This window comes from Lagenorhynchus albirostris, chromosome 3 (genome assembly GCF_949774975.1).
Source record: "Lagenorhynchus albirostris chromosome 3, mLagAlb1.1, whole genome shotgun sequence".
Taxonomy (NCBI): Eukaryota; Metazoa; Chordata; class Mammalia; order Artiodactyla; family Delphinidae; genus Lagenorhynchus; species Lagenorhynchus albirostris.
This window is the reverse complement of record NC_083097.1, coordinates 160,949,879-160,977,738: the sequence shown is the minus strand read 5'-3', so window position 1 is coordinate 160,977,738 and position 27,860 is coordinate 160,949,879. Positions and strand designations below refer to the sequence as shown.

At 49.5% G+C, this 27,860-nt stretch overlaps 1 protein-coding gene across 1 annotated transcript in view; it reads right to left on the bottom strand.

Annotated features, from left to right (window-relative positions):
- The window catches only part of LOC132518466 (mucin-16-like), a 78,395-nt gene that overhangs the window by 35,911 nt on the left and 14,624 nt on the right, over positions 1 to 27,860 (bottom strand). Inside the window, 1 exon segment of the mRNA XM_060146412.1 lies at positions 951 to 22,778. Coding sequence (XP_060002395.1) covers positions 951 to 22,778 — 21,828 coding nt within the window.

Genomic DNA, 27,860 nt, shown 5'->3' with positions numbered 1-27,860 from the left:
GCGTCAAATTCAACTTATCCAAGGAATGGAATCCTCCCAAGAAGTTCCCTACCTCATCTACTGTTCTTTTGGAGGTGGTGTTTCTCCTCCTAGGTCGTAAGTACCTCCCACATCCATAGGTACTTTGTTCCCTCGATTTTCATTCACTCACCTTTTTCTTTCCCTTCTCCTTGCTGACTCTCTTCTCAATATAGAAACATGCTCAGTTTAAAGGAGGAATCTCTCCTTTTATCTATGTATTATTTTATCTGTTGTTTCAGTCCTCTAAAACTCATTGATGCTCCCTTCATTAGAATCCCGGAGGACCCACATGTTGTCAGAGAACTTCTCACCTCATTTCAATTTGGCTATTCTGTAGCATTTGATGGAACTGACCATCCCTCCTTCCTAAAACTCTCTCTTCCTCTGGCTTCTCTGAGGCCAGAATCTCTTGCTTTTCCTCCTATCTCTTGGACCACTCCTGCCTAGCCTAATGGCTAAGAACATGGGTTCCTAGTGCCATATAATCTGAGTTCTTATCACTTACCAGCTTTAATGATCTTGATCAAATTACTCAACCTCTCTCTGTATCAGTTGACTCATTTGTAGAATGGGCTTATAATAGTCCCTTCTCAAACTGTGTTCCAATGAGGAATTTAATAGAACAGCATTTGACACAGAATAAGTGTTCCATAAACGTTTGTTGTTATCATTATTGTCATCATCAACATTAGCTGTAATGTTACAACATCCATCATGGTACTATAATTATTCAACTACTTGCTTATTTAGCTTTGTTCCCCCAGTGCTTATTTCAATGCCTGAACATGAAAATAGATCAACATATATGTTTGCTAAAGGAATTTCTGGTGCAGTAATAAACTCCTAATTAACTCCTTTTTACCTGTCGGAAAAGAAGCCATTTTCTATGAGCCCCAAATAATGAGAGTGTAGGAACAGTGGGTCCTTACTTGTCAACTGGGTTGAGTGTGGAAGAACTTGAGAAGAACTTGTCACTGTTCCCAAACCAACACTCTCTGTCATTCTGGTATCCGTAATGGGTGGTAAAGATGTCCTGACTGGCTGCGTCCAAGTCTGCAAAGTACTGGCTGTAACCAAGGGTAATGCAGCAGTGCTTTGGCTCTCTGCCTCAAGGTTGGTGTCTACTATTCTTGGGGTAGCTGGTGAGGAAGTAATCCAATGGGGGAGTGGGCTGGTTGAAGAATCAGTGGTACGGAAGGTCAAAGAGGGGAATGGTATTGAAGCTGAAGAAGGTAGACTCTCTGCAGTGGTGGGCATAATAGCATCCCCAGGGCCTGATTCTGTCCTAGAAAATGGACTGACTGAAATGGCACCTGGAACTCCAGATGTAGCAAAGGAAGCCATGGCCTCTGACAAAGAAGGTGTTAGTGTGTTATTAGCAAAAATGGTCTCAGCTGAAGACAGCATATCTGTGCTTAGGTAACGTGTATTTTCTGATACAGGCATAGAAAGATTGGATTCTGGGACAGTTACGCCAGCAGACCTTGTAATGGAGAGAGAAGTGTAAAAGCGTGTGACTGTTTCCACTGGAATGTCAGTATACTGTGTAGACAGAGGCTGATCAGGTGCTGATACTTTCACAGAAGACGTAGCATCAGTCCTGGGACCCTTCAAACCATGAGTGGACAGAGGCGATGAAGGTGTGTTTGTGAGTGTGCTTGAGCTGGAATCCAAGGCTATTCTTGTCTCCTGCAGTCTAGGAGTCAGATGGGAAAGTGTCTTCGTCTCAAAGGAGGAACGCATTGATGAGGAAGGAGTGGTCTCATACACGGAGGAAGCAGTACCCATAGGATATGTGGTGCTGGAGGACTCAGGAAAAATTGGGACAGAGGAACTTAGTTCGTGTCCAGAACTGCTGGAACCCACAGTACTCATTATTGTGTATAGGGGAGGAAGAATTTTCGCTGTATCTATGGAGAATTCAGAGGTGGAAATTATCTCAACTGTGGGACTACTCAAAGTTGGAGGTAACGTGGTCACTGCTACCAAGGTTGTACCCAATCTGTCTTCGGTCTTCCCCAGACCACGGGTGAGAACTGAGGTCACAGGTGTAGGAGACGAGGGGCTCCTCCCTGATAATGTGGATGGCTCAGGGGAGGGTGTTCTCATGGTAGGTACAATCACTGTGGAAGATGGAGAGCCAGTTTCTATCACAGAGGCAGGGCTTGGCCAAGACACATCCTCGGGACCTCTGCTGCTGAGAGTGGTCATCTCTCGGTGTGTAAAACTCTGAGTCACAGTCGAGTGAATCTCTGCCCCTGAGGTGTTGGTTGTAGTGCCCAAAGTGAGTGGGTCCTCTGATGTAGCTTCAGTGGGACCAGTTTGGGTTGTCATGGTCACTTCTGCAGATTCTGTCATCACCGAAGAGGCAGAGGGCCAGGTGATAGTTCCTGCAGGGAAGTCTGGCGACATTGTGGACTGAACAAGGCCACGGATGGACGTGCTGCTAGAGGAGATCAGTTCTGTCCTAGAGATCTCAGTAGTCGTATCAGTGGGTACTTTGGAAAGGACGCCGATTTTCTCTGTGGCTGAGTGGTTCTGCTGGACGGTGCTTGTGTTCCTCAGTTCAGGAGTCAGAGAGGATATGGAGTCTAGCTCAAACACTGTAGTTTCTACAGAGTGAGGCACTGATGTGGTAACACGGGTGTCCCTAGAGTTGGAAGGAATAAGCATTGGAAACGTGACATTGGATGGCTCCGAGTCAGCTGAGGCAGACGAATGTGTTTCATGTCCAGAGCTTTCGTTGGCCCCATTGATCCCAGCTGTGTTTCTGGAGGGCTGAATTGCATCTGTACCTGTGGAGGCTTCAGAGGTGGACAGTATCTCAATGGTGGTGCTCATCTCAGTTGAAGGTGAACTGGGCACAGGTTCCACACTTGTACCCAATGTGTCTCTGGTTTTCCGCAGACCACGGGTGAGAAGTGAGGTCACAGGAGTAGGAGAGGAGGGGCTTCTCCCTGGTAATGTGGATGGCTCAGGGGAGGGTGTTGTCATGGCAGGTACAATCACTGGGGAAGATGGAGAGCCAGTCTCTATCACAGAGGCAGGGCTTGGCCAAGACACATCCTCGGGACCTCTGCTGCTGAGAGTGGACATCTCTGGGTGCGTAAAACTCTGAGTCACAGTCGAGTGGATCTCTGCCCCTGAGGTGTTGGTTGTAGTGTCCAAGGTAAGTGGGTCCTGTGATGTCGGCTCAATGGGACCTGTTTGGGTGGTCATGGTGACTCCTGCAGATTCTCTTGGCACAGGAGAGGCAGAGGGCCCGGTGATGATGCCTGCAGGAATGTCTGGCAACAACGTGTACTGAACAGGGCCAGGGATGGACGTGCTGCTAGGGGAGATCGGTTCGGTCCTAGAGTTCTCAATAGTCGTCGTATCAGTGGGTACTTTGGAAGGGACGGCGATTTTCTCTGTGTCTGTGCTGTTCTGCTGGACGGTGCTGGGCTTCCTCAGTGGAGGAGTCAGAGAGGATGTGGAGTGTATCTCAAACATTGTAGTTTCTAAAGAGTGAGGCATTGATGTAGAAACACTGGTGTCCCTAGAGGGGGAAGGAGTAACCATTGGGGACGTGACATTCGATGGCTCTGATTCAGCTGGGGCAGAGGAATGTGCTTCATGTCCAGAAATTGTGTTGGCCCGGTGGGTCCCAGCTGTGTTTTTGGAGGGCTGAATTGCATCTGTACCTGTGGAGGCTTCAGAGGTGGACAGTATCTCAATGGTGGTGCTCATCTCACTTGAAGGTGAACTGGACACAGGTTCCACACTTGTACCCAATGTGTCTCTGGTTTTCCGCAGACCACGGTTGAGAAGTGAGGTCACAGGAGTAGGAGAGGAGGGGCTTCTCCCTGGTAATGTGGATGGCTCAGGGGAGGGTGTTGTCCTGGTAGGTACAGTCACTGGGGAAGATGGAGAGCCAGTCTCTATCACAGAGGCAGGGCTTGGCCAAGACACATCCTCGGGACCTCTGCTGCTGAGAGTGGTCATCTCTGGTTGCATAAAACTCTGAGTCACAGTCGAGTGAATCTCCGCCCCTGTGGTATTAGTTGTAGCGCCCAAGGTAAGTGGGTCGTGTGAAGTAGCCTCAATGGGACCTGTTTGGGTGGTCATGGTCACTTCTGCAGATTCTGTCGTCACAGGAGAGGCAGAGGGCCTGGTGATCAGGCCTTCAGGGATGTCTGGCGACATCGTGGACTGAACAGGGCCAGCGATGGACGTGCTGCTAGAGGAGTTGGGTTCGGTCCTAGAGATCTCAGTAGTCATATCAGTGGGTACTTTGGAAAGGACGCCGATTTTCTCTGTGGCTGAGCTGTTCTGCTGGACGGTGCTTGTGTTCCTCAGTTCAGGAGTCAGAGAGGATATGGAGTCTAGCTCAAACACTGTAGTTTCTAAAGAGTTAGGCACTGATGTGCTAACACGGGTGTCCCTAGAGTTGGAAGGAATAAGCATTGGAAACGTGACATTGGATGGCTCCGAGTCAGCTGAGGCAGACGAATGTGTTTCATGTCCAGAGCTTTCGTTGGCCCCATTGATCCCAGCTGTGTTTTTGGAGGGCTGAATTGCATCTGTACCTGTGGAGGCTTCAGAGGTGGACAGTATCTCAATGGTGGTGCTCATCTCAGTTGAAGGTGAACTGGGCACAGGTTCCACACTTGTACCCAATGTGTCTCTGGTTTTCCGCAGACCACGGGTGAGAAGTGAGGTCACAGGAGTAGGAGAGGAGGGGCTTCTCCCTGGTAATGTGGATGGCTCAGGGGAGGGTGTTGTCATGGCAGGTACAATCACTGGGGAAGATGGAGAGCCAGTCTCTATCACAGAGGCAGGGCTTGGCCAAGACACATCCTCGGGACCTCTGCTGCTGAGAGTGGACATCTCTGGGTGCGTAAAACTCTGAGTCACAGTCGAGTGGATCTCTGCCCCTGAGGTGTTGGTTGTAGTGTCCAAGGTAAGTGGGTCCTGTGATGTCGGCTCAATGGGACCTGTTTGGGTGGTCATGGTGACTCCTGCAGATTCTCTTGGCACAGGAGAGGCAGAGGGCCCGGTGATGATGCCTGCAGGAATGTCTGGCAACAACGTGTACTGAACAGGGCCAGGGATGGACGTGCTGCTAGGGGAGATCGGTTCGGTCCTAGAGTTCTCAATAGTCGTCGTATCAGTGGGTACTTTGGAAGGGACGGCGATTTTCTCTGTGTCTGTGCTGTTCTGCTGGACGGTGCTGGGCTTCCTCAGTGGAGGAGTCAGAGAGGATGTGGAGTGTATCTCAAACATTGTAGTTTCTAAAGAGTGAGGCATTGATGTAGAAACACTGGTGTCCCTAGAGGGGGAAGGAGTAACCATTGGGGACGTGACATTCGATGGCTCTGATTCAGCTGGGGCAGAGGAATGTGCTTCATGTCCAGAAATTGTGTTGGCCCGGTGGGTCCCAGCTGTGTTTTTGGAGGGCTGAATTGCATCTGTACCTGTGGAGGCTTCAGAGGTGGACAGTATCTCAATGGTGGTGCTCATCTCACTTGAAGGTGAACTGGACACAGGTTCCACACTTGTACCCAATGTGTCTCTGGTTTTCCGCAGACCACGGGTGAGAAGTGAGGTCACAGGAGTAGGAGAGGAGGGGCTTCTCCCTGGTAATGTGGATGGCTCAGGGGAGGGTGTTGTCCTGGTAGGTACAGTCACTGGGGAAGATGGAGAGCCAGTCTCTATCACAGAGGCAGGGCTTGGCCAAGACACATCCTCGGGACCTCTGCTGCTGAGAGTGGTCATCTCTGGTTGCATAAAACTCTGAGTCACAGTCGAGTGAATCTCCGCCCCTGTGGTATTAGTTGTAGCGCCCAAGGTAAGTGGGTCGTGTGAAGTAGCCTCAATGGGACCTGTTTGGGTGGTCATGGTCACTTCTGCAGATTCTGCCGTCACAGGAGAGGCAGAGGGCCTGGTGATCAGGCCTTCAGGGATGTCTGGCGACATCGTGGACTGAACAGGGCCAGCGATGGACGTGCTGCTAGAGGAGTTGGGTTCGGTCCTAGAGATCTCAGTAGTCATATCAGTGGGTACTTTGGAAAGGACGCCGATTTTCTCTGTGGCTGAGCTGTTCTGCTGGACGGTGCTTGTGTTCCTCAGTTCAGGAGTCAGAGAGGATATGGAGTCTAGCTCAAACACTGTAGTTTCTAAAGAGTTAGGCACTGATGCGCTAACACGGGTGTCCCTAGAGTTGGAAGGAATAAGCATTGGAAACGTGACATTGGATGGCTCCGAGTCAGCTGAGGCAGACGAATGTGTTTCATGTCCAGAGCTTTCGTTGGCCCCATTGATCCCAGCTGTGTTTTTGGAGGGCTGAATTGCATCTGTACCTGTGGAGGCTTCAGAGGTGGACAGTATCTCAATGGTGGTGCTCATCTCAGTTGAAGGTGAACTGGGCACAGGTTCCACACTTGTACCCAATGTGTCTCTGGTTTTCCGCAGACCACGGGTGAGAAGTGAGGTCACAGGAGTAGGAGAGGAGGGGCTTCTCCCTGGTAATGTGGATGGCTCAGGGGAGGGTGTTGTCATGGCAGGTACAATCACTGGGGAAGATGGAGAGCCAGTCTCTATCACAGAGGCAGGGCTTGGCCAAGACACATCCTCGGGACCTCTGCTGCTGAGAGTGGACATCTCTGGGTGCGTAAAACTCTGAGTCACAGTCGAGTGGATCTCTGCCCCTGAGGTGTTGGTTGTAGTGTCCAAGGTAAGTGGGTCCTGTGATGTCGGCTCAATGGGACCTGTTTGGGTGGTCATGGTGACTCCTGCAGATTCTCTTGGCACAGGAGAGGCAGAGGGCCCGGTGATGATGCCTGCAGGAATGTCTGGCAACAACGTGTACTGAACAGGGCCAGGGATGGACGTGCTGCTAGGGGAGATCGGTTCGGTCCTAGAGTTCTCAATAGTCGTCGTATCAGTGGGTACTTTGGAAGGGACGGCGATTTTCTCTGTGTCTGTGCTGTTCTGCTGGACGGTGCTGGGCTTCCTCAGTGGAGGAGTCAGAGAGGATGTGGAGTGTATCTCAAACATTGTAGTTTCTAAAGAGTGAGGCATTGATGTAGAAACACTGGTGTCCCTAGAGGGGGAAGGAGTAACCATTGGGGACGTGACATTCGATGGCTCTGATTCAGCTGGGGCAGAGGAATGTGCTTCATGTCCAGAAATTGTGTTGGCCCGGTGGGTCCCAGCTGTGTTTTTGGAGGGCTGAATTGCATCTGTACCTGTGGAGGCTTCAGAGGTGGACAGTATCTCAATGGTGGTGCTCATCTCACTTGAAGGTGAACTGGACACAGGTTCCACACTTGTACCCAATGTGTCTCTGGTTTTCCGCAGACCACGGGTGAGAAGTGAGGTCACAGGAGTAGGAGAGGAGGGGCTTCTCCCTGGTAATGTGGATGGCTCAGGGGAGGGTGTTGTCCTGGTAGGTACAGTCACTGGGGAAGATGGAGAGCCAGTCTCTATCACAGAGGCAGGGCTTGGCCAAGACACATCCTCGGGACCTCTGCTGCTGAGAGTGGTCATCTCTGGTTGCATAAAACTCTGAGTCACAGTCGAGTGAATCTCCGCCCCTGTGGTATTAGTTGTAGCGCCCAAGGTAAGTGGGTCGTGTGAAGTAGCCTCAATGGGACCTGTTTGGGTGGTCATGGTCACTTCTGCAGATTCTGCCGTCACAGGAGAGGCAGAGGGCCTGGTGATCAGGCCTTCAGGGATGTCTGGCGACATCGTGGACTGAACAGGGCCAGCGATGGACGTGCTGCTAGAGGAGTTGGGTTCGGTCCTAGAGATCTCAGTAGTCATATCAGTGGGTACTTTGGAAAGGACGCCGATTTTCTCTGTGGCTGAGCTGTTCTGCTGGACGGTGCTTGTGTTCCTCAGTTCAGGAGTCAGAGAGGATATGGAGTCTAGCTCAAACACTGTAGTTTCTAAAGAGTTAGGCACTGATGCGCTAACACGGGTGTCCCTAGAGTTGGAAGGAATAAGCATTGGAAACGTGACATTGGATGGCTCCGAGTCAGCTGAGGCAGACGAATGTGTTTCATGTCCAGAGCTTTCGTTGGCCCCATTGATCCCAGCTGTGTTTTTGGAGGGCTGAATTGCATCTGTACCTGTGGAGGCTTCAGAGGTGGACAGTATCTCAATGGTGGTGCTCATCTCAGTTGAAGGTGAACTGGGCACAGGTTCCACACTTGTACCCAATGTGTCTCTGGTTTTCCGCAGACCACGGGTGAGAAGTGAGGTCACAGGAGTAGGAGAGGAGGGGCTCCTCCCTGGTAATGTGGATGGCTCAGGGGAGGGTGTTGTCATGGCAGGTACAATCACTGGGGAAGATGGAGAGCCAGTCTCTATCACAGAGGCAGGGCTTGGCCAAGACACATCCTCGGGACCTCTGCTGCTGAGAGTGGACATCTCTGGGTGCGTAAAACTCTGAGTCACAGTCGAGTGGATCTCTGCCCCTGAGGTGTTGGTTGTAGTGTCCAAGGTAAGTGGGTCCTGTGATGTCGGCTCAATGGGACCTGTTTGGGTGGTCATGGTGACTCCTGCAGATTCTCTTGGCACAGGAGAGGCAGAGGGCCCGGTGATGATGCCTGCAGGAATGTCTGGCAACAACGTGTACTGAACAGGGCCAGGGATGGACGTGCTGCTAGGGGAGATCGGTTCGGTCCTAGAGTTCTCAATAGTCGTCGTATCAGTGGGTACTTTGGAAGGGACGGCGATTTTCTCTGTGTCTGTGCTGTTCTGCTGGACGGTGCTGGGCTTCCTCAGTGGAGGAGTCAGAGAGGATGTGGAGTGTATCTCAAACATTGTAGTTTCTAAAGAGTGAGGCATTGATGTAGAAACACTGGTGTCCCTAGAGGGGGAAGGAGTAACCATTGGGGACGTGACATTCGATGGCTCTGATTCAGCTGGGGCAGAGGAATGTGCTTCATGTCCAGAAATTGTGTTGGCCCGGTGGGTCCCAGCTGTGTTTTTGGAGGGCTGAATTGCATCTGTACCTGTGGAGGCTTCAGAGGTGGACAGTATCTCAATGGTGGTGCTCATCTCACTTGAAGGTGAACTGGACACAGGTTCCACACTTGTACCCAATGTGTCTCTGGTTTTCCGCAGACCACGGGTGAGAAGTGAGGTCACAGGAGTAGGAGAGGAGGGGCTTCTCCCTGGTAATGTGGATGGCTCAGGGGAGGGTGTTGTCCTGGTAGGTACAGTCACTGGGGAAGATGGAGAGCCAGTCTCTATCACAGAGGCAGGGCTTGGCCAAGACACATCCTCGGGACCTCTGCTGCTGAGAGTGGTCATCTCTGGTTGCATAAAACTCTGAGTCACAGTCGAGTGAATCTCCGCCCCTGTGGTATTAGTTGTAGCGCCCAAGGTAAGTGGGTCGTGTGAAGTAGCCTCAATGGGACCTGTTTGGGTGGTCATGGTCACTTCTGCAGATTCTGTCGTCACAGGAGAGGCAGAGGGCCTGGTGATCAGGCCTTCAGGGATGTCTGGCGACATCGTGGACTGAACAGGGCCAGCGATGGACGTGCTGCTAGAGGAGTTGGGTTCGGTCCTAGAGATCTCAGTAGTCATATCAGTGGGTACTTTGGAAAGGACGCCGATTTTCTCTGTGGCTGAGCTGTTCTGCTGGACGGTGCTTGTGTTCCTCAGTTCAGGAGTCAGAGAGGATATGGAGTCTAGCTCAAACACTGTAGTTTCTAAAGAGTTAGGCACTGATGTGCTAACACGGGTGTCCCTAGAGTTGGAAGGAATAAGCATTGGAAACGTGACATTGGATGGCTCCGAGTCAGCTGAGGCAGACGAATGTGTTTCATGTCCAGAGCTTTCGTTGGCCCCATTGATCCCAGCTGTGTTTTTGGAGGGCTGAATTGCATCTGTACCTGTGGAGGCTTCAGAGGTGGACAGTATCTCAATGGTGGTGCTCATCTCAGTTGAAGGTGAACTGGGCACAGGTTCCACACTTGTACCCAATGTGTCTCTGGTTTTCCGCAGACCACGGGTGAGAAGTGAGGTCACAGGAGTAGGAGAGGAGGGGCTCCTCCCTGGTAATGTGGATGGCTCAGGGGAGGGTGTTGTCATGGCAGGTACAATCACTGGGGAAGATGGAGAGCCAGTCTCTATCACAGAGGCAGGGCTTGGCCAAGACACATCCTCGGGACCTCTGCTGCTGAGAGTGGACATCTCTGGGTGCGTAAAACTCTGAGTCACAGTCGAGTGGATCTCTGCCCCTGAGGTGTTGGTTGTAGTGTCCAAGGTAAGTGGGTCCTGTGATGTCGGCTCAATGGGACCTGTTTGGGTGGTCATGGTGACTCCTGCAGATTCTCTTGGCACAGGAGAGGCAGAGGGCCCGGTGATGATGCCTGCAGGAATGTCTGGCAACAACGTGTACTGAACAGGGCCAGGGATGGACGTGCTGCTAGGGGAGATCGGTTCGGTCCTAGAGTTCTCAATAGTCGTCGTATCAGTGGGTACTTTGGAAGGGACGGCGATTTTCTCTGTGTCTGTGCTGTTCTGCTGGACGGTGCTGGGCTTCCTCAGTGGAGGAGTCAGAGAGGATGTGGAGTGTATCTCAAACATTGTAGTTTCTAAAGAGTGAGGCATTGATGTAGAAACACTGGTGTCCCTAGAGGGGGAAGGAGTAACCATTGGGGACGTGACATTCGATGGCTCTGATTCAGCTGGGGCAGAGGAATGTGCTTCATGTCCAGAAATTGTGTTGGCCCGGTGGGTCCCAGCTGTGTTTTTGGAGGGCTGAATTGCATCTGTACCTGTGGAGGCTTCAGAGGTGGACAGTATCTCAATGGTGGTGCTCATCTCACTTGAAGGTGAACTGGACACAGGTTCCACACTTGTACCCAATGTGTCTCTGGTTTTCCGCAGACCACGGGTGAGAAGTGAGGTCACAGGAGTAGGAGAGGAGGGGCTTCTCCCTGGTAATGTGGATGGCTCAGGGGAGGGTGTTGTCCTGGTAGGTACAGTCACTGGGGAAGATGGAGAGCCAGTCTCTATCACAGAGGCAGGGCTTGGCCAAGACACATCCTCGGGACCTCTGCTGCTGAGAGTGGTCATCTCTGGTTGCATAAAACTCTGAGTCACAGTCGAGTGAATCTCCGCCCCTGTGGTATTAGTTGTAGCGCCCAAGGTAAGTGGGTCGTGTGAAGTAGCCTCAATGGGACCTGTTTGGGTGGTCATGGTCACTTCTGCAGATTCTGTCGTCACAGGAGAGGCAGAGGGCCTGGTGATCAGGCCTTCAGGGATGTCTGGCGACATCGTGGACTGAACAGGGCCAGCGATGGACGTGCTGCTAGAGGAGTTGGGTTCGGTCCTAGAGATCTCAGTAGTCATATCAGTGGGTACTTTGGAAAGGACGCCGATTTTCTCTGTGGCTGAGCTGTTCTGCTGGACGGTGCTTGTGTTCCTCAGTTCAGGAGTCAGAGAGGATATGGAGTCTAGCTCAAACACTGTAGTTTCTAAAGAGTTAGGCACTGATGTGCTAACACGGGTGTCCCTAGAGTTGGAAGGAATAAGCATTGGAAACGTGACATTGGATGGCTCCGAGTCAGCTGAGGCAGACGAATGTGTTTCATGTCCAGAGCTTTCGTTGGCCCCATTGATCCCAGCTGTGTTTTTGGAGGGCTGAATTGCATCTGTACCTGTGGAGGCTTCAGAGGTGGACAGTATCTCAATGGTGGTGCTCATCTCAGTTGAAGGTGAACTGGGCACAGGTTCCACACTTGTACCCAATGTGTCTCTGGTTTTCCGCAGACCACGGGTGAGAAGTGAGGTCACAGGAGTAGGAGAGGAGGGGCTCCTCCCTGGTAATGTGGATGGCTCAGGGGAGGGTGTTGTCATGGCAGGTACAATCACTGGGGAAGATGGAGAGCCAGTCTCTATCACAGAGGCAGGGCTTGGCCAAGACACATCCTCGGGACCTCTGCTGCTGAGAGTGGACATCTCTGGGTGCGTAAAACTCTGAGTCACAGTCGAGTGGATCTCTGCCCCTGAGGTGTTGGTTGTAGTGTCCAAGGTAAGTGGGTCCTGTGATGTCGGCTCAATGGGACCTGTTTGGGTGGTCATGGTGACTCCTGCAGATTCTCTTGGCACAGGAGAGGCAGAGGGCCCGGTGATGATGCCTGCAGGAATGTCTGGCAACAACGTGTACTGAACAGGGCCAGGGATGGACGTGCTGCTAGGGGAGATCGGTTCGGTCCTAGAGTTCTCAATAGTCGTCGTATCAGTGGGTACTTTGGAAAGGACGGCGATTTTCTCTGTGTCTGTGCTGTTCTGCTGGACGGTGCTGGGCTTCCTCAGTGGAGGAGTCAGAGAGGATGTGGAGTGTATCTCAAACATTGTAGTTTCTAAAGAGTGAGGCATTGATGTAGAAACACTGGTGTCCCTAGAGGGGGAAGGAGTAACCATTGGGGACGTGACATTCGATGGCTCTGATTCAGCTGGGGCAGAGGAATGTGCTTCATGTCCAGAAATTGTGTTGGCCCGGTGGGTCCCAGCTGTGTTTTTGGAGGGCTGAATTGCATCTGTACCTGTGGAGGCTTCAGAGGTGGACAGTATCTCAATGGTGGTGCTCATCTCACTTGAAGGTGAACTGGACACAGGTTCCACACTTGTACCCAATGTGTCTCTGGTTTTCCGCAGACCACGGGTGAGAAGTGAGGTCACAGGAGTAGGAGAGGAGGGGCTTCTCCCTGGTAATGTGGATGGCTCAGGGGAGGGTGTTGTCCTGGTAGGTACAGTCACTGGGGAAGATGGAGAGCCAGTCTCTATCACAGAGGCAGGGCTTGGCCAAGACACATCCTCGGGACCTCTGCTGCTGAGAGTGGTCATCTCTGGTTGCATAAAACTCTGAGTCACAGTCGAGTGAATCTCCGCCCCTGTGGTATTAGTTGTAGCGCCCAAGGTAAGTGGGTCGTGTGAAGTAGCCTCAATGGGACCTGTTTGGGTGGTCATGGTCACTTCTGCAGATTCTGTCGTCACAGGAGAGGCAGAGGGCCTGGTGATCAGGCCTTCAGGGATGTCTGGCGACATCGTGGACTGAACAGGGCCAGCGATGGACGTGCTGCTAGAGGAGTTGGGTTCGGTCCTAGAGATCTCAGTAGTCATATCAGTGGGTACTTTGGAAAGGACGCCGATTTTCTCTGTGGCTGAGCTGTTCTGCTGGACGGTGCTTGTGTTCCTCAGTTCAGGAGTCAGAGAGGATATGGAGTCTAGCTCAAACACTGTAGTTTCTAAAGAGTTAGGCACTGATGTGCTAACACGGGTGTCCCTAGAGTTGGAAGGAATAAGCATTGGAAACGTGACATTGGATGGCTCCGAGTCAGCTGAGGCAGACGAATGTGTTTCATGTCCAGAGCTTTCGTTGGCCCCATTGATCCCAGCTGTGTTTTTGGAGGGCTGAATTGCATCTGTACCTGTGGAGGCTTCAGAGGTGGACAGTATCTCAATGGTGGTGCTCATCTCAGTTGAAGGTGAACTGGGCACAGGTTCCACACTTGTACCCAATGTGTCTCTGGTTTTCCGCAGACCACGGGTGAGAAGTGAGGTCACAGGAGTAGGAGAGGAGGGGCTTCTCCCTGGTAATGTGGATGGCTCAGGGGAGGGTGTTGTCATGGCAGGTACAATCACTGGGGAAGATGGAGAGCCAGTCTCTATCACAGAGGCAGGGCTTGGCCAAGACACATCCTCGGGACCTCTGCTGCTGAGAGTGGACATCTCTGGGTGCGTAAAACTCTGAGTCACAGTCGAGTGGATCTCTGCCCCTGAGGTGTTGGTTGTAGTGTCCAAGGTAAGTGGGTCCTGTGATGTCGGCTCAATGGGACCTGTTTGGGTGGTCATGGTGACTCCTGCAGATTCTCTTGGCACAGGAGAGGCAGAGGGCCCGGTGATGATGCCTGCAGGAATGTCTGGCAACAACGTGTACTGAACAGGGCCAGGGATGGACGTGCTGCTAGGGGAGATCGGTTCGGTCCTAGAGTTCTCAATAGTCGTCGTATCAGTGGGTACTTTGGAAGGGACGGCGATTTTCTCTGTGTCTGTGCTGTTCTGCTGGACGGTGCTGGGCTTCCTCAGTGGAGGAGTCAGAGAGGATGTGGAGTGTATCTCAAACATTGTAGTTTCTAAAGAGTGAGGCATTGATGTAGAAACACTGGTGTCCCTAGAGGGGGAAGGAGTAACCATTGGGGACGTGACATTCGATGGCTCTGATTCAGCTGGGGCAGAGGAATGTGCTTCATGTCCAGAAATTGTGTTGGCCCGGTGGGTCCCAGCTGTGTTTTTGGAGGGCTGAATTGCATCTGTACCTGTGGAGGCTTCAGAGGTGGACAGTATCTCAATGGTGGTGCTCATCTCACTTGAAGGTGAACTGGACACAGGTTCCACACTTGTACCCAATGTGTCTCTGGTTTTCCGCAGACCACGGGTGAGAAGTGAGGTCACAGGAGTAGGAGAGGAGGGGCTTCTCCCTGGTAATGTGGATGGCTCAGGGGAGGGTGTTGTCCTGGTAGGTACAGTCACTGGGGAAGATGGAGAGCCAGTCTCTATCACAGAGGCAGGGCTTGGCCAAGACACATCCTCGGGACCTCTGCTGCTGAGAGTGGTCATCTCTGGTTGCATAAAACTCTGAGTCACAGTCGAGTGAATCTCCGCCCCTGTGGTATTAGTTGTAGCGCCCAAGGTAAGTGGGTCGTGTGAAGTAGCCTCAATGGGACCTGTTTGGGTGGTCATGGTCACTTCTGCAGATTCTGTCGTCACAGGAGAGGCAGAGGGCCTGGTGATCAGGCCTTCAGGGATGTCTGGCGACATCGTGGACTGAACAGGGCCAGCGATGGACGTGCTGCTAGAGGAGTTGGGTTCGGTCCTAGAGATCTCAGTAGTCATATCAGTGGGTACTTTGGAAAGGACGCCGATTTTCTCTGTGGCTGAGCTGTTCTGCTGGACGGTGCTTGTGTTCCTCAGTTCAGGAGTCAGAGAGGATATGGAGTCTAGCTCAAACACTGTAGTTTCTAAAGAGTTAGGCACTGATGTGCTAACACGGGTGTCCCTAGAGTTGGAAGGAATAAGCATTGGAAACGTGACATTGGATGGCTCCGAGTCAGCTGAGGCAGACGAATGTGTTTCATGTCCAGAGCTTTCGTTGGCCCCATTGATCCCAGCTGTGTTTCTGGAGGGCTGAATTGCATCTGTACCTGTGGAGGCTTCAGAGGTGGACAGTATCTCAATGGTGGTGCTCATCTCAGTTGAAGGTGAACTGGGCACAGGTTCCACACTTGTACCCAATGTGTCTCTGGTTTTCCGCAGACCACGGGTGAGAAGTGAGGTCACAGGAGTAGGAGAGGAGGGGCTTCTCCCTGGTAATGTGGATGGCTCAGGGGAGGGTGTTGTCATGGCAGGTACAATCACTGGGGAAGATGGAGAGCCAGTCTCTATCACAGAGGCAGGGCTTGGCCAAGACACATCCTCGGGACCTCTGCTGCTGAGAGTGGACATCTCTGGGTGCGTAAAACTCTGAGTCACAGTCGAGTGGATCTCTGCCCCTGAGGTGTTGGTTGTAGTGTCCAAGGTAAGTGGGTCCTGTGATGTCGGCTCAATGGGACCTGTTTGGGTGGTCATGGTGACTCCTGCAGATTCTCTTGGCACAGGAGAGGCAGAGGGCCCGGTGATGATGCCTGCAGGAATGTCTGGCAACAACGTGTACTGAACAGGGCCAGGGATGGACGTGCTGCTAGGGGAGATCGGTTCGGTCCTAGAGTTCTCAATAGTCGTCGTATCAGTGGGTACTTTGGAAGGGACGGCGATTTTCTCTGTGTCTGTGCTGTTCTGCTGGACGGTGCTGGGCTTCCTCAGTGGAGGAGTCAGAGAGGATGTGGAGTGTATCTCAAACATTGTAGTTTCTAAAGAGTGAGGCATTGATGTAGAAACACTGGTGTCCCTAGAGGGGGAAGGAGTAACCATTGGGGACGTGACATTCGATGGCTCTGATTCAGCTGGGGCAGAGGAATGTGCTTCATGTCCAGAAATTGTGTTGGCCCGGTGGGTCCCAGCTGTGTTTTTGGAGGGCTGAATTGCATCTGTACCTGTGGAGGCTTCAGAGGTGGACAGTATCTCAATGGTGGTGCTCATCTCACTTGAAGGTGAACTGGACACAGGTTCCACACTTGTACCCAATGTGTCTCTGGTTTTCCGCAGACCACGGTTGAGAAGTGAGGTCACAGGAGTAGGAGAGGAGGGGCTTCTCCCTGGTAATGTGGATGGCTCAGGGGAGGGTGTTGTCCTGGTAGGTACAGTCACTGGGGAAGATGGAGAGCCAGTCTCTATCACAGAGGCAGGGCTTGGCCAAGACACATCCTCGGGACCTCTGCTGCTGAGAGTGGTCATCTCTGGTTGCATAAAACTCTGAGTCACAGTCGAGTGGATCTCTGCCCCTGAGGTGTTGGTTGTAGCGTCCAAGGTAAGTGGGTCCTGTGATGTCGGCTCAATGGGACCTGTTTGGGTGGTCATGGTCACTTCTGCAGATTCTGTCGTCACAGGAGAGGCAGAGGGCCTGGTGATCAGGCCTTCAGGGATGTCTGGCGACATCGTGGACTGAACAGGGCCAGCGATGGACGTGCTGCTAGAGGAGTTGGGTTCGGTCCTAGAGATCTCAGTAGTCATATCAGTGGGTACTTTGGAAAGGACGCCGATTTTCTCTGTGGCTGAGCTGTTCTGCTGGACGGTGCTTGTGTTCCTCAGTTCAGGAGTCAGAGAGGATATGGAGTCTAGCTCAAACACTGTAGTTTCTAAAGAGTTAGGCACTGATGTGCTAACACGGGTGTCCCTAGAGTTGGAAGGAATAAGCATTGGAAACGTGACATTGGATGGCTCCGAGTCAGCTGAGGCAGACGAATGTGTTTCATGTCCAGAGCTTTCGTTGGCCCCATTGATCCCAGCTGTGTTTTTGGAGGGCTGAATTGCATCTGTACCTGTGGAGGCTTCAGAGGTGGACAGTATCTCAATGGTGGTGCTCATCTCACTTGAAGGTGAACTGGGCACAGGTTCCACACTTGTACCCAATGTGTCTCTGGTTTTCCGCAGACCACGGGTGAGAAGTGAGGTCACAGGAGTAGGAGAGGAGGGGCTTCTCCCTGGTAATGTGGATGGCTCAGGGGAGGGTGTTGTCATGGCAGGTACAATCACTGGGGAAGATGGAGAGCCAGTCTCTATCACAGAGGCAGGGCTTGGCCAAGACACATCCTCGGGACCTCTGCTGCTGAGAGTGGACATCTCTGGGTGCGTAAAACTCTGAGTCACAGTCGAGTGGATCTCTGCCCCTGAGGTGTTGGTTGTAGTGTCCAAGGTAAGTGGGTCCTGTGATGTCGGCTCAATGGGACCTGTTTGGGTGGTCATGGTGACTCCTGCAGATTCTCTTGGCACAGGAGAGGCAGAGGGCCCGGTGATGATGCCTGCAGGAATGTCTGGCAACAACGTGTACTGAACAGGGCCAGGGATGGACGTGCTGCTAGGGGAGATCGGTTCGGTCCTAGAGTTCTCAATAGTCGTCGTATCAGTGGGTACTTTGGAAGGGACGGCGATTTTCTCTGTGTCTGTGCTGTTCTGCTGGACGGTGCTGGGCTTCCTCAGTGGAGGAGTCAGAGAGGATGTGGAGTGTATCTCAAACATTGTAGTTTCTAAAGAGTGAGGCATTGATGTAGAAACACTGGTGTCCCTAGAGGGGGAAGGAGTAACCATTGGGGACGTGACATTCGATGGCTCTGATTCAGCTGGGGCAGAGGAATGTGCTTCATGTCCAGAAATTGTGTTGGCCCGGTGGGTCCCAGCTGTGTTTTTGGAGGGCTGAATTGCATCTGTACCTGTGGAGGCTTCAGAGGTGGACAGTATCTCAATGGTGGTGCTCATCTCACTTGAAGGTGAACTGGACACAGGTTCCACACTTGTACCCAATGTGTCTCTGGTTTTCCGCAGACCACGGTTGAGAAGTGAGGTCACAGGAGTAGGAGAGGAGGGGCTTCTCCCTGGTAATGTGGATGGCTCAGGGGAGGGTGTTGTCCTGGTAGGTACAGTCACTGGGGAAGATGGAGAGCCAGTCTCTATCACAGAGGCAGGGCTTGGCCAAGACACATCCTCGGGACCTCTGCTGCTGAGAGTGGTCATCTCTGGTTGCATAAAACTCTGAGTCACAGTCGAGTGGATCTCTGCCCCTGAGGTGTTGGTTGTAGCGTCCAAGGTAAGTGGGTCCTGTGATGTCGGCTCAATGGGACCTGTTTGGGTGGTCATGGTCACTTCTGCAGATTCTGTCGTCACAGGAGAGGCAGAGGGCCTGGTGATCAGGCCTTCAGGGATGTCTGGCGACATCGTGGACTGAACAGGGCCAGCGATGGACGTGCTGCTAGAGGAGTTGGGTTCGGTCCTAGAGATCTCAGTAGTCATATCAGTGGGTACTTTGGAAAGGACGCCGATTTTCTCTGTGGCTGAGCTGTTCTGCTGGACGGTGCTTGTGTTCCTCAGTTCAGGAGTCAGAGAGGATATGGAGTCTAGCTCAAACACTGTAGTTTCTAAAGAGTTAGGCACTGATGTGCTAACACGGGTGTCCCTAGAGTTGGAAGGAATAAGCATTGGAAACGTGACATTGGATGGCTCCGAGTCAGCTGAGGCAGACGAATGTGTTTCATGTCCAGAGCTTTCGTTGGCCCCATTGATCCCAGCTGTGTTTTTGGAGGGCTGAATTGCATCTGTACCTGTGGAGGCTTCAGAGGTGGACAGTATCTCAATGGTGGTGCTCATCTCACTTGAAGGTGAACTGGGCACAGGTTCCACACTTGTACCCAATGTGTCTCTGGTTTTCCGCAGACCACGGGTGAGAAGTGAGGTCACAGGAGTAGGAGAGGAGGGGCTTCTCCCTGGTAATGTGGATGGCTCAGGGGAGGGTGTTGTCATGGCAGGTACAATTACTGGGGAGGTTGGAGAGCCAGTCTCTATCATAGAGGCAGGGCTTGGCCAAGACACATCCTCGGGACCTCTGCTGCTGAGAGTGGTCATCTCTGAGTGTGTAGAACTCTGAGTCACAGTCGAATGAGTCCCTGCCCCAGAGACCTTGGTCAATATGTCCAAGGTAAGTGTGTCCTGTGATGTAACCCCTGGGGGACCTGTTTCGGTGGTGATGGTCATTCCCGAAGATTCTGTCATGAACATGGATATAGAGGGGCTGGTTCTGCTTTCTGTAAGTGTGTTTGGAGAAGTTTTGAAGTGAGCAAGGCTTGGGACAGATTTCCTGCTGGAGGAGGTAACTTGTGTCCTGGTTACCTCAGTAGTAGCATCATTTGTGGACACATTGGAAATGACAGTGCTTGTCTCTGTAGCAGAGCTGGTCTCCTGGTAGGTACTTGTCTCCCTAAGTCCAGTATTCAGAGAGGATACTGACTCTCTCTCAATCTTTATAGTCTCAGATGAGCCAGACATTGATGTGGGGGCAGTAGTGTCCCACATGGTGGAGGAGGTAACCACTGAAGATTTAGCTTTGGGTGGCTGTGTGGGGGCCAGGACAGGAGAATGTGATTCATGTTCACAACTGGTAGTCTCTACATGTGTCATTGCTGTGTTTGTGGAAGGATGAATTGCTTCTATATCTGTGGTGACAAACATCTCATCTGAGCTACTCCTCAAATTTGGGGGTAAACTGGTATCAGTTTCCAAACTCGTCCTCAACATGTCTCTGGTCTTCCCCAAGCCGAAGTTCTCAGGCAAGAGACCTGAGGTCACAGGTAGAGTAGAGGAGGTACTTTGCCCTTGTGATGTCAGCAAAACATGAGAAGATGAGGTTGTGTCGGGGATAGGTGCTAGGGAAGAGGAAGAGGTGGTTTCTCCCAGAGAGGGAGGGTTTGTCCATGACACACCTTCAGGACCTTTGCTCGTTTGAGTGGTTATCTTTGACTGTGGAAATCCCTGAGTCACAGCCAAGTAAGTCCCTGACAAGGAGGCTGTGGCTAATGTGTCCATGGTAGGTGCACCCAGCAATGTAGTCCCAGAAGGACCTGTTTGCATGGTGATGGTTATTCTTTCAGAGTCTGTTATGTCAGGGAAGGTAGAGGGCCTGGTGATGTCTGATGACCTTGTGGACTGAGCTAGATCTGGGCTGGAAATTCTGTCAGAGGTAGTGACTTCTGTCCCGGACACCCTAGTAATAGCAAAAGAACTTAGGGAATGGACACTGCTTATCTCTGCGGTTGAGTTGGTATCCATGTAAATACTGGACTCCCTCAGTTCAGTGGTCAGGGGGTAATCAAGCTCTCTTCCAGCCCTTGTGGATTCTGGCCAGGTAGTTGCTGATGTGGAAACAATGGTATTCAGCATGATGGAGGTAGTATTCATTGGATATGTGCCCATGGATGACTCTGAGTGGGCTGGGATAGTGGAATGAAGATCATGTTCAGAATTTGAGGGCCATACTGTTGTATCTACTGTGTTTGTAGATGGGTAAATTGTCTCTTTGTCTGTGGTAGGTTCAGAAGTGGCTATTCTCTCATATGTGCCATTTTTCCAATTTGGAGATGAAGTTGTCCCAGATTCCAAGCTTATGCCCAGTATATCTGTGGTCTTTAATAAGCCTGGGGAGTCAGTAACCTCCTTGATGGTCCCTCCTGAGACAGAAGAGACATTTATCACCTCAGTGTTCAGAGATGTGCTTGAGCTTGATTCTTCTTCCCTCATCCAGGAATGAGATGTAGCTCTTGCCTCTGTTGTAGGAGTCCTTATCCCATTCACCCGGGGAGTTGGATATGGAGTTCTTACTGTATATGGGATTAAGTCCAGAGTTGTTGTTTCTGCTCTAGACATATACCCTGGATCTGCAGAAGCTGTGATGTGAAGCTGGGTAGAACTCTGCTCTACTTCTTTGCTGGCAAGATCTGGCCTCCCTGATAAAGTGACTTTAGAGCTATTTACCATTGTAACAGGTGTGACCTCACTTGTAATGTCCTCTGTGGAGGAGGGCAGCTGTGAGGTAGTTGGGCTGATCATTTTCTCCAAAGGGAGTTCTGAAGGAGTTGTAACCTCCTGAAGAACTGAGGTAGAGGTTTTGGGTGATGACACAGAACTCCCAGTGGCCCAGTCAAGAGTGGACAGAGAATCAGGCAGAGGAGTGGATGGGAGGATCTTTGGGATAGTCTTTGTCTTTGGATGGTCCATAGAAGCCATTGAAACATGCAAGCCTTCTGTTTCTCTTCTACTGGGAGTCCAACTTGTGCTTAAAATGTCAGGAACTGTGGTGCTCATCCTCTCGACACCAGAAGTTGAGATGGGCATAGATGCAGTTGTGTCTAAAGGACTCAATGTCCTTACACTTGTGCTGGCCTCTGTCTTTTCAGCTGAAGCAAAGGAGGATGGGATGGCTAGGCTGGTTCCATTGACAGTCACAAGGCCATGGGGGGTAGACACAGAGCCTGATTCAGTGCTTGACGCTATGGATGAAGTTGTGCTCATTGCAGAAATTGCTTTAGGAGAACCTGTGACTTCCAAGATTGAAGCCATGTCTGTGATAGTCGTGGGGCCTGATGTTGGGGCAGGAGCAGCTGTGGATGACCAGGTGGGTGGGTGCTGTAGGGCAGATGTGCTGGTCTCTGTAGCCAGGGTGCTGTCCATGGTGCTCACACTTCCTTTTGGGCCGGGCATGGTAGTCAGGACTGAATTGGTTTCCATAGTGGTGATCGTGGTGGTGACAAGTGGAGTGGGAGCTATGGTTACCTCCATGTTGCTCACTCCTGCAGGATATGAGGTCTGTGATAGTTGCCCAAGAGTAGAGGCAACATCTCTATTTACTACACTTGTGATGGTTGCCAGTGTCGTAGACCCCACGGAGGGGAATGTGACAGATGGTGAAGAGCTCATTTTTCCTCCTGAGGCATTGGTGATGCTGGTAATGTCTTGGCTTTCAGAGGTCAGAGATGCTAATGTGGTTTGTTCTACGGAGGTTTTATGCAATGTGTCTTTGGCCTCAGGGGATTTATCAAGAATCAGGTTACTCCCAGTTGTCTGCTCTGACCATGGGCTAGCAGATGAATAAGCCTCACTCACAGATACACTTGCCTGTTGTTCATCTGTCATTGTATCTTTACTCAGAACAGTGGAAGGAATGACTGTGATGTTGACCCTTGTCTTGGTTATAAATTCAGATTTATCTGTCACTGAGCTCATGGTTACCATCTGGGTTGTCACAGAGTCCGGGATGGCCACAGAGTCTTCAGGACCAGTGGAAGATGTGTTCAGAGAGACATGTGTGTCCACGGTGGTCCCTCCAGTGGAGCCAAGCCACATGGATAAATTCATTCCAGTTGTCCTTGGAATCAGATTTGGGCTTGTTTGTGGACCAGTCCCTATGTTGCCTTCAGGATTTGACTCTCGGGAGACAGAGGACACTGTGCCCAATGACTTTTTGGTCCCTTCTGGAGTCCCAAGATGGGGGTTGGTTCCAACCTCAGACTGGGACCATTCTGTAGTTGCTGTCCCTTTTGTTGGTGACTTGGCTGGTGTCATGAATCCTGTGGGCAGGTGAGAGAGGCTGATGCCGCTACTCTCTATGGCTGTGGACTGAAGTGTGACTGGTTCCACTGTGGTCTTCATAGGGACAGTTGCTGTTGAAGTATTCCAAGAATTTCCCAGAGTGTACTTCATTTCTGGGCTGGTGCTGGGCTCCTTGGAGCTTATGATTTTGAAGGCTGTAGCCATTTCTGGGCTTCTTGTGGACATACCTGTGATTGGAAAGTGAATTGGTAGGAGATATGCAAAAGGTACAGGAGTCCTGATTGACAGTATCATTTGTTCCTTCCTGTGATTTCAATTCAAACTATTTCCTATTTCTCCAGAAAAGAAAATGTTAACCCTCTCATACCACATTTCAAGACTCTGGACACCAGGGAACATACTGACCATCCCCAAAGATGAATCAAAGTGTTAGGGTTAGTGGGGTGAGGGCTTTGACCCTCTTGTTTACTCAGAAGAAATTGTTACCTGGAACTCAGTGTACTACTGTGTGTGATTTTTCAGGCCCAACCATAGGCAATTACCTCAAGGATATTAACTTCAAATAGAAAATCTGTCCTCCCCACACCAGACTTTGTGCACAGCCAATACACTGAAGTTGCTCTAGACAGTTGCAGTCGAGGACTTGGGTCCCTCTTGACCAGCCATACTCCTATGCATTCCTAGACCAGGAGCCTTCATTCCTAGGTCTCTTTATTTATTACTATTTTTAATAGATCTTTATTGGAATATAATTGCTTCACAATACTGTGTTAATTTCTGTTGTACAACGAAGCAAATCAGCCATATGCATATGCATGTCCCCATATCCCCTCCCTCTTGAGCCTCCCTCCCATCCTCCCTATCCCACCCCTCTAGGTCATCGAAAAGCACCAAGCCGATCTCCCTGTGCTATGCTGCTGCTTCCCACCAGCCAACTATTTTACATTCGGTGGTGTATATATGTCAATGCTACTCTCACTTCGCCCTAGCTTTGCCTTCCCAGCTTCATGTCCGTTTTCTATGTCTACCTCTTTATTCCTGCACTGCAACTAGGTTCATCAGTACCTTTTTTTTTTTTTTTAGATTCCATATATATGCGTTAGCATACGGTATTTGTTTTTCTCTTTCTGACTTACTTCACTCTGTATGACAGTCTCTAGGTCCATCCATCTCACTACAGATAATTCAATTTCCTTTCTTTTAATGGCTGAGTAATATTGCATTGTATATACGTGCCACATCTTTATCCATTCATCTGCCGATGGACACTTAGTTGCTTCTATGTCCTGGCTATTGTAAATAGAGCTGCAGTGAACGTTGTGGTACGTGACTCTTTTTGAATTATGGTTTTCTCAGGGTATATGCCCAGTAGTGGGATTGCTGGGTTGTATGGTAGTTCTATTTGTAGTTTTTTAAGGAACCTCCATACTGTTCTCCATAGTGGCTGTATCAATTTACATTCCCACCAACAGTGCAAGAGAGTTCCCTTTTCACCACACCCTCTCCAGCATTTATTGTTTGTAGGTTTTTTTTTGTTTTTTTTTTTTTTTTTGCGATACGCAGTCCTTTCACTGTTGTGGCCTCTCCCGTTGCGGAGCACAGGCTCCAAACGTGCAGGCTCAGCAGCCATGGCTCACGGGCCCAGCCGCTCTGCGGCATGTGGGATCTTCCCGGACCGGAGCACAAACCCGTGTCCCCTGCATCGGCAGGTGGACTCTCAACCACTGCGCCACCAGGGAAGCCCTTGTAGATTTTTTTATGATGGCCATTCTGATGTGTGTGAGGTGATACCTCATTGTAGTTTTGATTTGCATTTCTCTAATGATTAGTGATATTGAGCATCCTTTCATCTGTTTGTTGGCAATCTGTTTATCTTCTTTGGAGAAATGTCTGTTTAGGTCTTCTGCCCATTTTTGGATTGGGTTGTTTGGTTTTTTGTTTTTAATTTAATTTAATTTATATTTTATGTAGCAGGTTCTTATTAGTTATCTCTTTTATACATACTAGTGTATATATGTCAATCCCAATCTCCCAATTAATCACACCACCACCCCCCCGCCCCCGCCACTTTCCCCCCTTGGTGTCCATATGTTTGTTCTCTACATCTCTGTCTCTATTTCTGCCCTTCAAACCAGTTCATCTGTACCATTTTTCTAAGTTCCACATATATGCGTTAATATACGATATCTGTTCTTGTCTTTCTGACTTACTTCACTCTGTATGACAGTCTCTAATCCATCCACGTCTCTACAAGTGACCCAATTTCATTCCTTTTTATAGCTGAGTAATATTCCATTGTATATATGTACCACATCTTTATCCATTTGTCTGTTGTTGGGCATTTAGGTTGCTTCCATGACCTGGCTGTTGTAACTAGTGCTGCAATGAACATTGGGGTGCATTGTCTTTTTGAATTATGGTTTTCTCAGGGTATATGCCCTGTAGTAGGATTGCTGGGTCATATGGTAGTTCTATTTTTAATATTTTAAAGCAGCCTCCATACTGTACTCCATAGTGGCTGTATCAATTTACATTCCCACCAACAGCGCAAAAGGGTTCCCTTTTCTCCACACCCGCTCCAGCATTTGTTGTTTGTAGATTTTCTGATGATGCCTATCCTAACTGGTGTGAGGTGATACCTCATTGTAGTTTTGATTTGCATTTCTCTAATAATTAGTGATGTTGAGCGGCCTTTTTTTTCATGTGCTTCTTGGCCATCTGTGTGTCTTCTTTGGAGAAATGACTATTTAGGTCTTCTTCTCATTTTTGGATTGGATTGTTTTGTGTTTTTGATATTGAGCTGCATGAGCTGTTTATATATTTTGGAGTTTAATCCTTCGTCCGTTGATTCATTTGCAAATATTTTCTGCCATTCTGAGGGTTGTCTTTTTGTCTTGTTTGTAGTTTTCTTTGCTTTGCAAAAGCTTTTAAGTTTCATTAGGTCCCATTTGGTTTTTTTTTGTTTTTATTTCCATTACTTTAGGAGGTGGATCAAAAAAGATCTTGTTGGACTTCCCTGGTGGTGCAGTGGTTGAGAGTCCGCCTGCCGATGCAGGGGACACAGGTTCGTGCCCTGGTCCGGGAAGATCCCATATGCTGCGGAGCAGCTGGGCCCATGAGCCATGGCTGCTGAGACTGCGCATCTGGAGCCTGTGCTCTGCAACAGGAGAGGCCAGAACAGTGAGAGGCCGGCATACCACAAAAAAAAAAAAAAAAAAGATCTTGTGATTTATGTCAAAGAGTGTTCTTCCTATGTTGTCCTCTAAGAGTTTTATAGTGTTCAGTCTTACATTTAGGTCTCTAATCCATTTTGAGTTTATTTTTGTGTATGGTGTTAGGGAGTGTTCTAATTTCATTCTTTTACAGGTAGCTGTCCAGTTTTCCCAGCACCACTTATTGAAGAGGCTGTCTTTTCTCTATTGTATATCCTTGTCTCCTTTGTCATAGATTAGTTGACCATAGGTGCGTGGGTGTATGTCTGGGATTTTCATCCTGTTCCATTCATCTATATTTCTGGTTTTGTGCCAGTACCATATTGTCTTGATGACTGTAGCTTTGTAGTATAGTCTGAAGTCAGGGAGTCTAATTCCTCCAGCTCTATTTTTATCCCCTCAACACTGCTTTGGCTAATCGGGGTCTTTTGTGTCTCCATACAAATTTTAAGATTTTTTGTTATAGTTCTGTAAAGAATGCCATTGGTAATTTGATAGGGATTGCATTGAATCTGTAGATTGCTATGGGTAGTATAGTCATTTTCACAATATTGATTCTTCCAATCCAAGAACGTGGTATACCTCTCCATCTGTTTGTGTCATCTTTGATTTCTTTCATCAGTGTCTTATAGTTTTCTGCATACATTTCTTTTACCTTCTTAGGTAGGTTTATTTCTAGGTATTTTATTCTTTTTGTTGCAATGGTGAATGGGATTATTTCTTTAATTTCTATTTCTGATTTTTTGTTGTTAGTGTATAGGAATGCAAGAGATTTCTGTGCATTAATTTTGTATCCTGCAACTCTACCAAATTCATTGATTAGCTCTAGCAGTTTTCTGGTGGCATCTTTAGGGTTCTCTATGTATACAATCATGTCTTCTGCAAACAGAGACAGTTTTACTTCTTCTTTTCCAATTTGTATTCCTTTTATTTCTTTTTCATCTCTGATTGCCATGGCTAGGACTTCCAAAACTATGTTGAATAATAGTGGCAAGAGTGAACATCCTTGTCTTGTTCCTGATCTTAGTGGAAATGCTTTCAGTTTTTCACCATTGAGAATGATGTTTACTGTGGGTTTGTCGTATATGGCCTTTATTATGTTGAGGTATGTTCCCTCTCTGCCCACTTTCTGGAGAGTTTTCATCATAAATAAGTGAAAGCTTTTTCTGCATCTATTGAGATGATCATATGCCTTTTATTCTTCAATTTGTTAATACGGTGTATCACATTGATTGATTTGCGTATATTGAGGAATACTTGCATCCCTGAGATAAATCCCACTTGATCATGGCGTATGATCCTTTTAATGTGTTGTTGGATTCTGTTTGCTAGTATTTTGTTGAGGATTTTTGCATCTATATTCATCAGTGATATTGGTCTATAATTTTCATTTTTTGTAGTATCTTTGTCTGGTTTTGGTATCAGGGTGATGATGGCCTCATAGAATGAGTTTGGGAGTTTTCCTTCCTCTGCAATTTGTTGGAAGAGTTTGAGAAGGATGGGTGTTAGCTCTTCTCTAAAGGTTTGATAGAGTTCACCTGTGAAGCCATCTGGTCCTAGACTTTTGTTTGTTGGACAATTTTAAATCACAGTTTCAATTTCATTACTTGTGATTGGTGTGTTCATATTTTCTATTTCTTCCTGGTTCACTCTTGGAAGGTTATACCTTGCTAATAATTTGTTCATTTCTTCCAGGTTGTCCATTTTTGGGGCATAGACTTGCTTGTAGTATTCTCTTGTGATGCTTTGTATTTCTGTGGTATCTGTTGAAACTTCTCCTTTTTCATTTCTAATTTTATTTTATTTTATTTATTTATTTATTTTTGCGGTATGCAGGCCTGTCACTGTTGTGGCCTCTCCCGTTGCGGAGCACAGGCTCCGGACGCGCGGGCTCAGTGGCCATGGTTCACAGGCCCAGCCACTCCACGGCCTGTGGGATCTTCCCTGACCAGGGCACGAACCCACGTTCCCTGCATTGGCAGGCAGACTCTCAACTACTGCGCCACCAGGGAAGCCCTCTAATTTTATTGATTTGAGTCCTCTCCCTCTTTTTCTTGATGAGTCCAGCTAAAGGTTTATCAATTTTGTTTATCTTCT